At 47.5% G+C, this 17,390-nt stretch overlaps 1 protein-coding gene across 13 annotated transcripts in view; it reads left to right on the top strand.

Annotated features, from left to right (window-relative positions):
- LOC118503600 (MOB kinase activator-like 2) overlaps positions 1 to 17,390 on the top strand; it is a 92,714-nt gene that overhangs the window by 67,250 nt on the left and 8,074 nt on the right. Inside the window, exons 1-2 of one of the 13 annotated variants that reach the window (XM_036037061.1) lie at positions 8,347 to 8,619; positions 14,307 to 14,934. The exons of the other annotated variants lie outside the window; for them this stretch is intronic. Coding sequence (XP_035892954.1) covers positions 14,762 to 14,934 — 173 coding nt within the window. The 5' untranslated portion in view covers positions 8,347 to 8,619; positions 14,307 to 14,761. Of the gene's footprint in view, positions 1 to 8,346; positions 8,620 to 14,306; positions 14,935 to 17,390 lie in introns of those variants that run through there. 13 annotated transcript variants of the gene reach the window in all.

Here is a 17,390-nt window from a genome sequence, read left to right as displayed (position 1 = left end):
TGCAGTTTAAGTGCCTTGTTAATGTACAGCTGATAAAAAATAAAGAGACAGACTGATAACAGAAATGTATCGTTTAAGTAAACCAAAGGCTGTGAACTCCAAAAGCTACAAATTGTCATTATACAGGCTAGTCGACAGCTTTTGCAAAACCTTACAAATGTTCCAAACTACTATCAGTCGCGTGCACTTAACCTGAACCTGAATATTATATCATCGAATATCATCGCTCCCGAGGCAAATAGCTGAACGCATAGCTAACAAATAGCATCTTTCAATCATCGCCCCTAATTGACGGGCGCCAGTGAGATGAAAACTCCGATCCTGGCCTATCACCAGTTCGGCATCATTTGACCAACCCTACGCCGAGAGATGCGTTCCGGTAGCGAAAAAGAAAATCACCGCACATCAAAAGCGATCAAAATGGTTCCGCTTCTGTGCGTGCTAAATAGATGGCGCCTCGCTAGATACTGTTTCCAACAGGCTGGCCGCCCGCTTCTTCAATGCAAATCACATCTGGTACTCTGGGTGATGCTGTAATAGGTCTGGGCCGCGTGGAGACGGTGCTAATAATCGGCCACTGTTTGTCCATGTCGCGTCAGCAGCTGCCATACGGTGCTGACTGTCTGACGGTGACGGCCGTTGTAATTATGGTTCTTGTGGGCGACGTCTCTGGACAGAACAGGCATTTGTGAAGAAAAAAACTTCTTTCAGCTGAGGGTGAAAGAGTTCTCCAAAAAAGAGAACACATTCAAGACTTCAGCCGGATGAGAGGTATCGTCCGTCTAACGGAGTTACGGAGCCAAAAAACAAACCTTCTCCCATGCGTTTCTTCTTCCTTTCGTGGGTTTCGTAGCGATCATTACTTGCCACTCGCCACTCGGTTACTTAATCACTCGTATGATGCTTATCATCGCTACGCCATCTGGCGAGCGGGATTCTCCGTTGTGTTGAGGCGAAGCAGGCGAACGGGCAACGAAATGAAACGTGCTAAGCTAACGAAATGTAACACATCGCACAAGGCACAGGAAGGAAGGAAAACCCCCTTGCAGCCTAGACACGGATGGCGCCGTTACTTCGTAACAATCTTCGATAAGAGTGCGTCTCGCTGCGCACACACGTTAGTTGTCTCGATAATGGGTATACCACCGCTTTTCGCTTTCGCTTTATTCCAATCGGTATTAGGATGGAGGCTGCACTTCTGTCTCTCGCTCCCTCCCGTTTCTGACTGTGCCTCTGAGTGAGGTGTGATTGCGGGTGGAATAATGATAGAGAGCGAGGTGTTCCAGTCGAAAGACTCCCCGCACTATCGTCGTGCAACCGCTCCCCGTAGGTTAGCGTTTTACGTACTAATAATTCCATTTTACTACCCACCAATTGGCACTACTCCGCACGGTCTCCAGTCGCCGGCGGGTGAGTGGAGTGGTGGCAGCTGACGGATATGTGTTGCACATGATGGCACGATCTATGCAAATCCCAACCACAATGCATCTGTAGCGGTCAAATCCCCCCCTCCACTCGCCTCAGACTCCGATGATGAATAGGTCGCATTGTTGGACGGCGAGAGATGATGTCCGATGCCATCTGTCGGTGGCGGCAGTGGCCAGGCCGGGGCACTCTGGGCACGGGTAAGTGAGATCAGCGTGCGCTATTCGAGCGTGCGCTACCTACCGTGTATGTGTGTTGCATAATCGGGCGCAATGTGCATATGCACACATACCGATCGTGTTGTGCAAGTCGCCCGCGATCACCGCAACTCAGTAGCAATTTGAGTGTTCTTTACCGACAAACGACCCCTGACGGGGGAACGATTATCGTCATCGTTTCACCGTGAAAAAGATGGAGCGAGTGCAAGAGGTGAGCGAGGGAGATGGGGAGATCCATGGACAATAGGTAATTTGAACGGTGAAAAAGGCCTTTTTATTTCTGTCCGCTACGATGATCGCTTTGTATGATGGGTAGGTCGTTAATGTCTATTAGTAATATCTCACCAATGAAAGGGGGGATAATTTGCACATTAGCTAGTCTTTGAATCGAGTCTCATCGCAGGTATTCGATCCTGATTCGGTCACGTCACTGCGAATGATATCTATCGATCGTGATCTTTAAAAGGTCCTTTAGCAATTCTAAAGTAAGGAAATAGATCGCTCAGAAATTGACGAGTTTGAACAATTGTCTGGAGATCCCAAATTCCCGATTCCAGCTCGCCCGAAGTCATCACCGTATACTGCTGGTGCATCTGGCAAATGGCTGCACCTCATTAAAAACTGTCTAAATCACACCGGACGGATGCCATAAAGCGTCTAGCCCATTTTACTGTCCACAAACTCCATGCCCTGACATCCGGTAGCGAAACTCCGGACGTTCCAAAATCGAGAACACTCCGTCTGTGTGTGTGTTTGTGTTTGTTTGTACCTTTGCCTTCTTCCGGAAACTAAGGCTTGGGTGTTTTTGATGTCGTGAGGAGAGATGTACTGGCGCATCAGACCCAACTCGAAAGGGTGTTATTATAGTAACTCTCTCTCTCTTTCTCCTTCTCTCTCTTTCATGTTGCTTGTTGTTTTTTTGCCCCCACCGAAAAGCTTTGAAAGGCGCCTACAAAACAAAAACAATCCCATGTCAATAAAAGGGAGTTTCTTTTCGAGACCCGGAAGAAAAAGTACATACGCAAACACGGTTCGCGGTGGTACAGTGATCTAATTTCCTAGCTCCAGTTCCATCTGGACGAACCCCAAAACCATCTGGACGTGTTGGGTTATTTTTTTTTCCGTTTCGCTTTTCCCAGCAAAGGGAGCTCATATTGCACACATAGCTGCGCACCATGCTGCGGTTGTTTATTGATTGTTGGATCGAGATTTTACAACATCATCGCTCTGTTGCTTGCTGGGTCGAGGTTTTTCGCTGCTGCTGGTCGGGGTTTGGAGTTGTGTTTTTTGGAGCGATTTTTATTGCAACCGACCGACCGAGGCAGCCGGTCTCTGCGCGTGCACATCAATCGATTTCCTCTTGTTGGGGGAGAAGAAACAAAAACAAAAAATCACCCCCGAAATGAGGTCTAGAGATGCATCTGGTTTGCGCCGCATGGAAAGGGAATCCTTTCAATAGCTAGAATCGGTTGAGCAACAGCCATTCTCAAGTAGTGTGCGGGCGGGCACGTTCAAAGTTCATGCCGCTTGGTATTGAGTTTCCCAAGAAGCACTTTCGCCAATTTTGTTTCATTCTCGTTGCGGAACCCTATAAATGTCACATATTTCGTCATCACAAATTTCAACATTGAGGTCCTCGGGGTGCGTCGGGGAGACATTATTGTCGCTTGCTGAATAGTGATACAGTGCAATCATGTGTAGCCGCGCATACTGAAGGCTTCGGTTTGATTTTATTGCCTTCATGCTGGTGTGAGAGGTATACACGAGGGGTGACGTGTGCATGCCCTGGCCTATCGTTGCGTGACAGCACATGGCGTAACCGGAGGACCCAACCCTCTCCGATGATATCACTCGCTTTTGATTTACTGTTGTGGCTGGTTTTGATTTAGTTTTCCAATTGGTTTTTAACAAAATTTCTTGGCAAAATGTGTATATATTCCTCCCGATCGCCCAAGAGGACCTCAGTAGCGGAAGTGTTGCTTTCATCCTACTGCACCCTATTCACATCACACACACGCTAATTACTGCCGGCATCAGGTGGTGGAGCTGTCTAAACGTGTCCGAAGCACATTTTACTTCACACCCTTCGCAGTCGCAACCTTGGAAAATCCGTTCGTGTAGGGTGACAATTTTTCAAGACCGGCGCATCTAAGCCGCTTTGCGGATTTGCGGACACTGCATCTGTGGGCAACTGCTCAGCTAAAAGCTTTCCGTTTGATTTACATTTAAACGGCTCGGCCGCTACACTTTAGCGGTGTACCGTGCGCCCTCTGTGTCATCATTAGTGTAGAGCGTTTCCTTCATTTGCATTTCGTTGAATTGATCTTACCGAGTGACGACTGGACCAGAAGTCAATTGGGACGACATTGAAGCTCCCTTTTTCGGTCATGACACACTCCGGTAGGTGTCGGGCGTGAGATACAAAGGTACACTGTGTGTGAGTGTACGGACTTAAGCTGCTTTTGTTTGACTGAGTCTTCATGGTGACGTCCACCTGTTCGTCCCGTTCGCGCTGTGCCAATGCGGGAGGAAAAGCGTTCCCCGAATACCCCCTGTATCACCTCGGTGCTCTGACATCATCCAATTTTGGTTTGGCCGCGTTTGCTTCCGCATGCTACTGCCTCTGGAGCCTCTGTATGCACTTCGGTGACACAAGCTCTCGATTGTTTGCTTTCCCCAAAACTGTCCAAACGCAAGTCGCTTGCTGATGGTGATGCTAGGCTGCCTGGCAGGGCATCCTCGCACCATCCTTGGAACTGGTGAAAACTCACATTGTACTCGAAAGACAGTTTCGGTTACGCCGCCCGCCACCATAAGAAAACAATTCATCATCCTTTAAAAGTGATTGTGTGGACGTGTGTTGTATGAAGACTCAACAGTCGGCTGCAAAAGACGCCAGCACCATTCTGACCACCAGCAGGCAAGTCTTTCGTGTTGTGGGTGATGCAACAGCGACCGAGATGGTGCGTCATCGCTCGGAAAACATCACTTCTCCACCACACTAACCTCTCACCTTGGCAGACACCAACTCGTCCCGTCTTTACACTTCTCGCTTCCTTGTCCATGAAACAACAAACAACCGGAGAGCTGCTACCGCCACTGTTTTTCGGACGACGGTTGCGTTTGCATAACCTCGATGTTCTCGTGCACACCTACCACGATTGCTGGCTGTGGCGGTGGTGTTCGCTCCGGATCTGACGTAGTTTTTCAAGAGCTATTTGTTCTATTTTTTGTCCATCTCTTTGACTTTCTTTGCTTGTTCAGACTTCGGAGTAGCGCAGAGTAGTGGGTGCTGTGTAAGTTTTGGCATCAGTTTCTGTGGAAGTTCTTCGCTTTCTGCTTGCGAATGTGCATCATTGTTTCGAAACCGTCCAGAGTGACGCATATGCGGTGGCGAACGAATGGACTGTACCAGTTAGGAGTAAAGTGAACATCCCCAGCTCCCCCCCACACGCCTCAAGAGCCTATCAGCAAGTAACCAATGTGTTATTTATTCTGGCACTTACACACCTAAGCGTTGTACGGCTATCGTGTCGGGGCGATTATTCGCCCCAGAAACCCAGTTTGCCGATAGTGGTCAACGGCTGGCACTAACCTCAAGAACGATTCTACGGGCAGAACTTTCCATCCAAAACCGGCACCCCGACCTAGTGGCTCCAAAATTCTAATCACATGTAAACAGCCGCCCCAATTTGCCTCCCGACCCCGATCAGGTGTTTGTACGGTAACTATTTACGCCCGAATTATGGTGCACCGTACCTCGATTCTATGTAGAACAAATCTGGGCTTGAGGTGGGGACTTCCTTGTGGTACCTAGCAAGTGGTAGCTGTGGTCATCGTGGAAACTTCCCCTGACGGCAACTTCGAGCCCTCGGACAAGTTTTATTTAGATTGGTCCGATTTGAAAGTTTAATTGCGCCTTACTGCCGCCCCTAACTCTCTCTCTCTCTCTCTATCTTCGCCACATTCCACCACAGAACCTGTGCAGTGATTCTTTATTCGTCGTCCCTTCACCAGTCATCGTCGTCACGAAACGTTAAATTCAAAGAACATTAGGAAATAGGGAAGCCGCTCTGCCGCGGCACGGCGCACGAACCACCAAGCGACCGTTTGCCATCGGTCATGGTTCATGTCGGCATTATGCAAATCGAGCGCAACCGTAACATCGAAGTACAATTACACACGTAGAACTGTCGCCGGCACTCCGCGCACCGCCTGTGAACGGTGGTTCTCGACGATATGAATAACGATGGCTTTGTGTGGTGGTGTGTGTGTGTGTGTAGGGACACTCACACAAATAATCGTGCCAATCGTGTGATAAATGGAGTTTTGGTAAATTAATGTTGTGCAAAAAGTAGCAACGTTTGGACAATCGAACGGAACCCTACAAATGTTCCAAACTTTCCATAGCGACTAACAACCCGTCCGTCCGACAGTCCATGCTCAAGTTTGCCACAGCGGACAGTTTGACATTTACTGACGAGAAGAAGCTTACCGTCTTTCGCGTTTCGTCAGCAAAAACACACGCGCGGGTTGACATTTCGGCATGTCTCATTGTGTCCTCTCTTCGACCTTTTGCAGTCGTGTACAATAAAGCATAACTTCCATTGCAGGTGAAAGTGATCCATCTGTCGGTTCTTTCACTGGAAGAAAACCACCTTCAAGTAGAATGAGCTGGAACCTGTATTCTCCGTGCTGAAGGTGTAGGGGAGGTCGCCAGGCCCAGAAAAACCGCCAACCATAGTCACGTTCTCGCAACAACGCCCTAAGTAGTGAGGTCCGGAATCTCTTCAGGTTTTGCGTCCATTAAAATGGTGGATTCCAACGGCACAAGGGAAAAAAAGGAAACGAAGCATTTTTTTGCGTTTGACTAATCGTTTTGTTGTTTCGATTCGTTTCGTTTCTGCCCTTGACAGACAGGGTGTGTGTGTGTGTGTGTGTTTGTGTTACAATGTTTTTCCTAGGAAAAGTTACTTCCCTTGAATTGAGAGGCTGGTAGGTGGGGTCTACATGGAAGGAGGGAACATTGGAGGGACGTGGAGTCACTGCGGCACATTACTTCCAATCGAGAGAAGCTAACGAACATCTCCACTTATTTCACCCTTCGGAAACAACAATGTTACTTGAGTGTGACCGGATAGTCACTGCTCGCGGCACTGCTGTTGTGTGCGACTTTGTCGGTTTAATTTCAGTCTCCATGCCCAAACCTTGTGTGTGTGTGTGGCCGTCCGTTGTTCGTGGCATTTGGCGACAACAATCGAGTGTTACTTTACAAATTAGGAAATATGTTTTGTACGTGTCTATCGATGTTCGATTCCGTTAGTCGGTCTCGCCGTGTTATAGCGACCAGCAGACGAGTGTTGCTGACGTCGCGAAGGATCGATCACATAATGAAGAATTATTGATGTTTAGTTTAAGATTAATTTATACAACTATGTTTTTGACCGTTCTACCTCCGTGCAGAACATAGTATTAATTTTTATTTTTATTCTTTCTACTTTTAGGTAAGTGTCGATTTGTTCTGGATTTGTGGACGTGTAATGCCTAAGGAGAGGTTACGACTGACGCACAGCTACTTCAATGTTGAGCTTCTGGTTCGAGGATTCAAACAAAACGTCTGACGATGTGTAACGCTGTATTAAAATAAGCATAAATGGTATAAAACCTAATTGTAAGAGAATCTGGAAAATATTAAATAATTTTAAGTCAATTCTAGAATAATTCTAAAATATTAGAAGAAGAACTCACGGTTTACACTTGAAATTTATTTAAGAAACCTTTGCGATATGTTCTAACATTCAAGTGAATTACTTTTTAAAAAATCATGGAAATTACTTAAACTCGTTAAGGAAATCACAACACCAAATCTTACCGGCACCATGCGCCTCCATCGATGTTTAATGTTTTCATTTGCGAAAATTTCAACACGATTTAGTATATTTTTCGAAAGCAAAAAAAAAAGAGAGCAAAACCCAAAACAATCTACCTTTCTCACAATACATTTGCTGCAGTATGTTTTACTGGGGTGAGACAAAAAAAAGGGGTGAGAATTCGGGTGAGAAGATGAGAATGGGAGAGAAAAATCGTAACCCCTAGGGCAGAGCTTTTTTAACTTTGCTCAAACATTTTAACAAAAGCTCGCTCTCTTTCTCACCGGTGAGATACAAGTGAATGAGTGTTCATTCGCCCGTCACCAGATGAGCTTACCCTCGAGGGCCAGAAACGGACCAAAACAAACCCAACCTCATCGTCGTACGTTCGCTAGCGGGACAATTCGGAGTCACCCTGCTGATACAGACCGCCCCGCGTGCCGTAGTTTGTTGTAGTGAGTTTGCGGTTCGGTTGCCCACTCTCTCACTCGCTCGCTCGCTCGCAGTCACGAATGAATACTTCCCGGGTGTACTAGTGCGGAATTCGGGCGGGCCACGCGGATGTTGTGTTGCGCTGTCCGCCGTGAACACACAGTGCTGCACCGGCACTGTGAGGCTGCTGCTGTAAAAGCCACCCTTCAGCTGATTTACCCGTTTTCGCGTTCAAAATATATCGCTTCAAAGTGGTAATCGGAAGCCGGTGGTTGTTGTGGCCCGAACAAAAAGAAAATAATAACAAGGGCACACTCCACCCCAAGGGAGCTCTCCCCAATTTAGTGTCACATTTTGTGACCCCAAGTGTGTGTGTATGTGTGTTCCTTTTTTTTGTTGTTGGTGTGATTCTAAAAGTCGCCCTTGCTGCATTGCAGTGGTAAAGCGACGAATTATTAGCTTTACCGGGGGTTGAGAAAGTACAGCACACAGCGATGGTGGTACCGCGTAGCAAACCGTGTGGTTATGTGTATACGAAGCTCTCCGTAACGGGACCGGAAAATCGGGAAAAGTGAAAAACCTCTTTATCGATAAATCACTGAGAAAGTTTGTTGTTTTTTTTTTTATTTGGTGTGCACAAAGCACACCACGCCACGTGAAAACAAGTGTGAAAAGTGAGTGTTTGCGTTACATATGGCGTTAGTTACCGTTATCCGATTTTTCTCGGAAAGTGAATCAAAATGAAAACCCCCTCTACAGATCGACACAAACAGAACAAAAAACTCCCTCTGCGATTCTGCTTCCTTGTGGCGAAGAGTAATGCTAGCTGCTTCAGGTGTCTCACACATCACAACCAACCATTCCCAATAGTTGGATGACTCATTTGTACAACCGCAACGTGTATTCCGGTAACCCGGATTTTGGGCCGTAATGCGTATGTGTGAAGGTGCTTCTTTTTTTTTTTGCGCAACTACAACTACCACCACCATCACGATCAGGCGTAGGGTTAACAGCGGCGAAAGTAAGCCACGGTAGCGCCTGGCTATATGGGTACACGCGTGAAAGCTGACTAAATGCGCGAACCGAACAAAAAATAGCGCGCACACACGGCACGTGAAAGTGAGGTGAAGCGCAAGCAAACGTTTTGGGTGGACAGTTTGATACTGAGTTCTCAGTGTTTTTTTTTCTTCCCTCCCGGTCATTATTGCTAATCGAGAGGATGTATTTCTACGCCCCGGTAGAGTGTCAGAGAGTCCTTAGGCGACGTACGTCCACAGACTTGTACTTCACCTGTTTGCTTTGAGCTTAACCGGAGCGGTGTAAGATTTGATGCGATTCGTCACTTTGATGACTCATCGTAGGAGGCTTGTCACCAGACGCAAACTTGAAGTCGCTGGAGAATCCCCTTTTTGGATGGGGCGAAGTGGATAAGCCCCCCCCGTACTGTGACTCATGGCTGTGCTCGGTGAATATTAAATTGAAATTCGTCCACCAGAGAAAGTGCGTGCGTTAAGAAGGTGCCTTGAAGGTGTTTTGAAGAGCGACCTGAGCATGGGACGGTGTCATCATGAAAAAAGGTGACTGACATTAAGATGGGCGATTTATCAGGAGATTGATGTCTCATATCGGATATTCGATAGGCCCCCGTCCCCAAACCTTTCGCAATAAGTGTACGATCGTGCCCTACGATTGGTGCTTAGCATATAATTAAAACATTGACCTTCGGGGTCTTTCGCGAGGGAAAAAAAATCATACATGTTACTGCGCGCACAAAAGTTCGGAGCTGCTTGTTAGCTTCAGTTGGTAGTGACTCATGCAAGTAATTGTACTGAGCCAAGTGACGAAATTGCCGTTGCGTTCGCCTTTTTAACAACACGCACCAGCACCGAATGGTTTGTGGTCACACGAAAGAACAATTCTAAGGCAGTTTTTTTGTTTTGCTTCTCAGAGCGCGAAAAACTGTACGAGGTGATGTAGCCTTCGTGCTGATTTTCCTTTGTAAGCGATTTTTCCAAACAAACCCCATTAAGTCAGCGTGCAGCATAATATGGGAAGTACGGTACACAACGCTCGAAAGACACCCAAAAATAAATATCTCATCATTATCCAGTTAGTTTAATTTATCACCGGAACCGATATCCACTGTTTTTCCTCTCTCGCGGGTGGAAATTCTATTCTACTCGGGGATTATGTTTTTATTGTTGTTCCGATAAATTTACCTTTTACGTGCGCTTTTCCGTGCCATTTCCATTCGATCGGAAACAGACCGTAATAATAAAGACATTGTGCGGCTCGTTTTTTTTTTCATTGGACGGTGAAATGTGACCTTCGTGACCATCTTTCTATTACGGTTTAAAGATGCGGAAAAATGGAATTGTTTTTGGTGAGCGTCTGTTATTCGCCCCACCCTGTAGCGTTGGGGGAAATTTATTATATTTTTTTGGGCTTTTTACAGTCCATTCATATCTAAAAACTGTATCAAAAAGGTAGTAGAGGTAGAGCGAGATTGGGGGCCACTCGCATTCTGCCGGTGGTAGAAGCACATTAATATTTTTGCGACTATGAAAACTGTGGAAGGAAAACCCCTGAAGCTTAAATCACGTCCAATTAGGTTTTTGCTTTTTTTTATTTCTCTGGACTCACCGATATAGCACCACCCATTCCAGAGGCGTCGTAAATGTTTTCTTCTTGGGGCGAGTCGTCGCATCAAGAATAAGGAACGATGAGGCTACAAGGTACTTACAAGCTCTACTAGCTCCACACGCTGCTGGCATCGGGGAGGATTTGTATGCCTTTTTTTACAGTCGGCCAGACCGACAGATCTGCCAGCCGCGACGGACAGGTCTTATGGGGCAGATGGGTTCCCTGTTTTTTTTTCTTCTGCCGGAGGTTCTTCAACCTTGAGAGAGAGAGGAAGATGGCTGGGCTGGAAATGGGTGGTAGGAAAATAAAAATTTCTTTTTTATTACTGCGCCCCACCGGAACCGAGCCATGATTACTCGCTGCTTACTGCTAGTACTTAAGACTCTCTGTTTTCTTTCTTTCCCTGATCACAAGGGGTAACGGTGTGTCGAGAGCTTTTCCTCTTGAAGTAGGATGGATGAACCAGGGTCTGGTGAGGATTATGCGTGTTTTACTTGACTTTTTTTTGTTTTGTTTTTTCGATGATGTGTGGTCAAGTTCTGTTGACTTTCATGAGCTTGCGGATTTATGTCCGAAGTACGGGTGATTCGAGCGTTATTTATTGACTGTCATTAATTCGTACGTAGTCTTGCAGCTTGTTATGGAAGCTTGTAGTTTAAATTTCTTAAAGGCAAGAGTTCAATACGCTCACTCTGTCGCGCATAAATAATTCTTTCTTCAAACACGAGCTTCCAAAACCGACGCGCGTTCCTGTTCCAACGAACAGCTGGCCTTCACCATCCAACCATATGGTTGGGCTTTTGGGGTGGCGAATTTTCCAACAAGCCCCCTGAGGCTCTTTATTGCTATTGTTGTGTGTTTGTGTGTTGTGAAACCGAGTCACAAATTGCTGTATGGCGCGTTTCCACTGTTTTTGCCGCATGATGCGTTGCCTTCCCAAGTCCCCCCCCCCGAGACACAAGCTGCTTTTCCGCTTTTCTCGCCGGTAGGCATTTTTCGGGCCTGCTGTTGGAAGATGGAAAAAGAAGAATAAGCGCCAAACAAGCGGAAACTAAAAACGATAAAGCTATCCAAAAATCCAAGGTCATTAGTGAGCTGGTTTTTGTTTTTCTTGCTTCGTTCGTTCATTTCGCGTGGACTTCACACGGGGGTGGGGAGATCCTCTGTTAGTGTGCGGTAACGATTTTCCACCAGCATAAAACATTATTTTCTTTCGCTTTGCCATTTCTTGCCAGCGGGGAGCGGGGTTATTCTAGAACCGAAAGCACACACAATCACAAGAATTGGGGAGGGACAAACATCGAGCCTTGTATGTGTGGTGGTTGGTTGTTTATCTGCAGTGTGGACCGAAAAAAAAAACACGAGCCAACAACTGCAAAACAAATACAAAAGACCACAATTGGAACGGTTCCGTGACAGGACTGCTATACTGTGTGGTGTTGAAGCTCACATACAGACAAAGCTTCCGACGAGAACCCTCCAAACCAAGAACTGTTTGGAACCGCTTAAAGCTCGCCCAACAACTACCACTACCTCTACTACTGCTCAGTCTCGCGAACGTTCTCCTCGAAGCTTTCGGCCCCTGGCTGCCTGTGCCCGTCTGTCTGTCTGTCAGGCTGTCTGCAGGACTGTGTTGCTCGTGTCGTGTGTCCCAACGACCCGTAGTACACGTGCCAGGACGAACGAAGGATAATTGATCCTGTTGATTGGAGCTGTCAGCTTCACATGCCTGTCTTTCCCACCGACCAGCACCCAACCGAAACGGACACGCTTCTTTCGCAAGATGGGCCTGGACCTAATGAGCCGTATTAATCTATTGAGAGATGAAACTTGCTGCTTCATCCGGTGCCGGTGAATCCTTGCGATATAATTTGTCGCAAATTTACAGCCAATGAACTCGCACATGATTCCCCGAATGTTAGGAAGAGTTTGGGAGCGCTCAGAAGCGCCATTATAAAACATCGGCTTTTGACAGTCACGACGTTTTTTTTGCGATAAGCTCGAAAGCTGATTCCCTGTAGCAGGTTCGATAACGTTTTACAAAATAATAAGGAAGCTGGAACGTTGACGTTGAAGACTAACTTGTGAAGATTTATGGCCACTGTCCGGCGTGGCAGTTGGTTGTGTTAGATTAGCAATAAAAGGTCCTATCGGTGGTTAGATAATGCCCCAGCTCAGAACTAGAACCCGTAACACTCGGGTGGGTCCTCCCGCTGACCTTGTGCTTGTTTTCGGTTCGGGGCAGATCCGCACCCCAGCGGCCAACTGTGAGCGAGAAAAGGATATGAATTATTGAAGTCTTGCGCTACACGTGGGAATTTTGTGGAAAATTCGCACCACACACACCACGTTTTACTACCCTTCCTGTCCAGCTGTTTGCATAGCCTAGGTTTGCACAAGGCCAGCGCTAGTTGGCTACCGTCCAACGCGGTCCCAATCCTTTCCTCCAGTGCGAAAGATGGCGTGGGAATGGATCGTTAGCCACTCGATGTGTGTCTCTCTGTCGGATCGTCCATCTGGTGCACGTGCCTGCTGCACCCGGGATAATGGTTAGCTTGGCTTTATGCTGTACTTGCCAATAATGGCGACTCGGACGAACAGCTGCACTTGTGGAGGTTGGAATTTCACCGTACACAACATCATACGTAAAGATTCTAAAATATTGATGTAGTAACCTCCTTTTTATCATATTTACCGATCAAATAATTAAGATTGGAGGAGTTCTTGCTGCAGGAGCTCCAACACCTCCTCCTCAACTACCATATTGATGGCGTAGTTTTGTGTTGCTATTTGACAATTCAATTCTAACCGAAATGACGACATCCAACGTTTTCGGAAAACTGTTTTGCGACCGTTCGCGTCTTACAGAGTACGCACCCTTGCTGTTTGCAATTGTGAATCACCCGTGTGGCTTATCTCTCAGGCTTCGGCAAACACTCGACACTCACACAGCCCATGCTTCAAAGCCTTCCCAAGCGCGAAAAAAAGGGGTGTGATGGCAGTGGGTTTTACGACGTCGCAAAAAAATGTCATCGGCGTTTTGGTGTTTGGTGGTGAGCAGCACACCTATAAGCCTACCACTTTATCCCTGATAAAGCTGTTCCTTCTCTGCTGTCCCCGCAGCTCGGTAATCTATTTCGCATCACATCGGTGGAATCGCAATCTATAAATCCCCCTTTCGTTTCGATCCCTCGAAAGATAAGCACACCGTGTAAAGGGTGTTGTTGTTGGTGCGATTTCCACTTCCAAGTCCCGGTGGGTTCCAATAGCTGAAGGTGGTGCTTCGGTAGTCACCTGATCGCTGGGATCCAACTTAAAGACCCCGGAGCGGCGTCTCTCACGCAACAACACCGCGTCATCGACTCTTTCGGTGGCCGTCGTCGCCTTGTGAGAGACTTGCTCGTGAGAGGAGAGGTGTCGATGCTTATCGCAACGTGACAGGGCAACATTCGCGACATCGCAAACACAGCTGCTACGATGGGGTCCTTCTCGGGCCCAGCACGCGTTATCAGTAGACGATTTGATACCGCGAAGTGAAGGAGTGTGAACACCGCGGTGCGACACCTTTTTATTTCGGCGGAGTTTTGAGCATATTTTAGGTGCTCGGGTTGCGTGGTGTATTGATTGCAGTGCGCTCAGTATTATTAAACCTCAGGAAGCAGAATCGCATGTTGTGTCGACGGTGGTTGGCCCGAGCAAGGTATTAATGCGCGCACAGGCGGCAACGATGTTTGTGCACAGTTGATGTTGTTTGTTCCGGTAGCAGCAACACAAGTATGATCCACCCGATGAGAAACCAGCGCTGGTGGTGCCCGTTCCATTTCTTCTACTGCGAGTGCATCCTACGCCGGACGTCATCGAGACGGCGCAAGTACATTCAGCGATAATATCGCACTACCGTGATTGTGCCGCGATTGTTCAGTGTGAAAAAGGCCAAAACAAACTAGTGTTCTTAGACTTGGCGCATGTGGCGCGTCTGAGCTGTGATACATACGTGTTTGTGTGTGTGGTGTGCTGTAAACGGTTCCTATTCTAGCTAGAGCCACTCTACCCAAACTCCAAAAAGTGATCCATATCAGGAATTCTAGTCTCCTCTCCATCAAAGCAAAAACTACGGAAGGAACCGAACCAGTTCCTGCCGAAGTGCTCTGCCCTCCCCCACAAGAAGTGCCAATGAAAAGTGTGTATGAGCGCTCGTCACCTTCCAAGCTGGGCCTGATCGAGTGTATACTGTACCTGCGGAAGCCTATGTGGCAAGTGGGCATCGTACCGGCAAAGCTGACTGACGCACTCGGATCACTCGTGCGCTATGCTCAGGAATCTCTCAACATCTTCTTCTGTCCGACGTAAGTTGCTGCCGCGGCGACACAATCGACGTAACGGGGTGACATACCTGGGTCGCTTGTGCCGTAAGTCGTACAGCGGCGAGAATTTTCCGTTTTTGGTCAAGTTCCAAATTCTTAATGTTCGTTTCGTTAAATTTTGTCCGCTCGCGTATAACGTGATCTAGAGGGAGAGCTACTCATCGTTACCTTAATTGTTGGCCACAAGCTGATGAGGCTACCCTTTTCATATCTTCCCTCAGTAAAATAACAACGTCGCGACAGATGGAATACAGGATATTTAATGCCAACTTTATAAGTCATAATTTCCATAACCCATGTACAGAGAAGGTGAGCGAGAGCGGGACGTCGGATCTGGTCATGTGTGAGGGTTTTCATATCTTGTGGCCCAAGTCGTGCGAGGTTCTCCTACCAGACACGGGTGGCAATTAACCGTATGCTAAAGAACGGTCATAAAACAACTGTTGGATCGAGCGGGACTTGGATATTAAAACAGCTGGCAACAGTAAAACCCTCGGTAAGGGATATATCGTTTTGACATTTAAAGACGATAGCTTTGAGTCAATGAAAAGGAAGTTCTCACACACAGACCTTGAACTTGGCAATTCAGACTTCATGTCTCAAGTTGCTCCTTCTGTAAAAGTCTTCAACAACCGTTCTCCGGTAATATCTTGGACCAGTTCAGTTCCAACGTCCCTTGCATCTCTTCTCCTGACGCTAACGACTTATGGCACAGCACTCACGTGTACTCTGCGGCGTTAACTACGCAAACAATCCCACTCGGCCACCCCCGACCAGTGTGTAGCGGTCGTGGTTGTTGTTTACAGTGTGACCATAAAGGCCATTATATTCGCAAACGTGTGTACGCACCGTACATTCCCCTGAATGGTGGGACGTGCCCACGACGCACTTCCTCAATCAATTGGTTGAGAGTTGTGTTCTATTTCGCTCGGTGACCAGCGGCCTGGCTCATCAGCATCATCGCATCAAAACAATCAAAAACAAGACACTGGGAAAGCGGGACCTTGGCCACAAGACGCGATTGTTTACATGGCGGCGATAGATGACGCGCCGCAGAAGGACCGGCAGTGATGATCGTACGATCGTGTCTCACCGGACTCACTTAGTCTCAATTGACCTTTTGGAGGAGGGCTGGTGTACTGCTGCCCAGTATTGCCCGTAGTGCGTTTTATTCCTCCACTCGCTCGTAATCGTGATGATACGCGTGAGTAAATACGCAAGACCACGGAACCATGCGCGTCGGGGCGATAAGCAGAGACACGCGGGCAGCGAGAGTGTAGCAAGTAGTATCAGCCACTATTACGTGCCGTTATAATTTGGCGTGATGGGTGTGTGTGTGTGTGTGTGCGTGTCTGTGTTATGCGGACCCGTCGACTTACTCCTCACGCGTTGATGAATGATGTGCTGAATGAAAGAGCAAGATAGCGAGATAGATATGGTGGTTGGCACCCACGCAGACACGCCTTTCGAGTACTCCCTCGTCTTACTACTACCTGATATGAGGCGATATGTAAGGTGTTGTTTGCGTTTATGAGTGTGATATCCATGTTTTACTGCCCGGTTTGATGATCATGAACGCACACACACACACATACACCCGCCCGCGGAGAAGAAGCATCGGTTGATACCGTTTTCGCATAGAGGTCCGTTTCCGGTGTTGCGGAGCGTCGCTGTAATAGCTTATATTGAAAGGTAGATGGCGCTCTGATGGGTTCGCGGCCATTAAGACGATTAGGTGCAAGTGTCCTACTTTTGTAGCTTCCTTCCTTCCACTTCCGACCTGAAGGTGACAACACTTGCCACAACTCAAGTTCCGGTTCCGATTGGCCAACATGTCGGTCACGTGATGGATCACGACTGGTTGTTGTTGGTATAGTTGCAAACAACAACGTTCAAGTACCCTTTGTGTATGTAAATTCATCCATAAAGAACCTCGGCGATCCCCTATATTACCCAGCCCCATATCATTAAGTGGCCTCGTGACGTCCCGATCGAGAACTCTCGATTGAAACTTTATCAGTTAATTTGACCAAACCGAACATAGGCACGCGCACGTGGTCGTTGTTTTATCGAACCGGGAAGAGTCTCGTGATAATGTTTTCATTCCCTGTCTGGGGCATGCCTCTGACACGACAAAATCGGAAACACAACCCCCTAGGTCCTCATGATTATTTTCATAGTGCGCAAAATGGATCTCCCCTTGGTAAAATGTGGTGTGAATTAAAATTCAACTCTTCCCCGTGCGTCGGCAGTGCAATGAGTACGACGACTGCTACAGCACCCTCGGCGATTCGGTTGGTTGACTGTGATGACCCAAATATCTGTCGGGTGGAAAACATCTGGTTCGCACGAGCCACAAAACCTCGCCACACGCGTAAGGAAAAGTCTGTGATGGTATAAGATCAAAGAACGTTTGGCTGCGGACGACGGCGTAGAAG

This window comes from Anopheles stephensi, chromosome 2 (assembly GCF_013141755.1).
Source record: "Anopheles stephensi strain Indian chromosome 2, UCI_ANSTEP_V1.0, whole genome shotgun sequence".
In the NCBI taxonomy this organism is placed as follows: Eukaryota; Metazoa; Arthropoda; class Insecta; order Diptera; family Culicidae; genus Anopheles; species Anopheles stephensi.
This window is presented reverse-complemented; position numbering and strand designations above follow the sequence as displayed.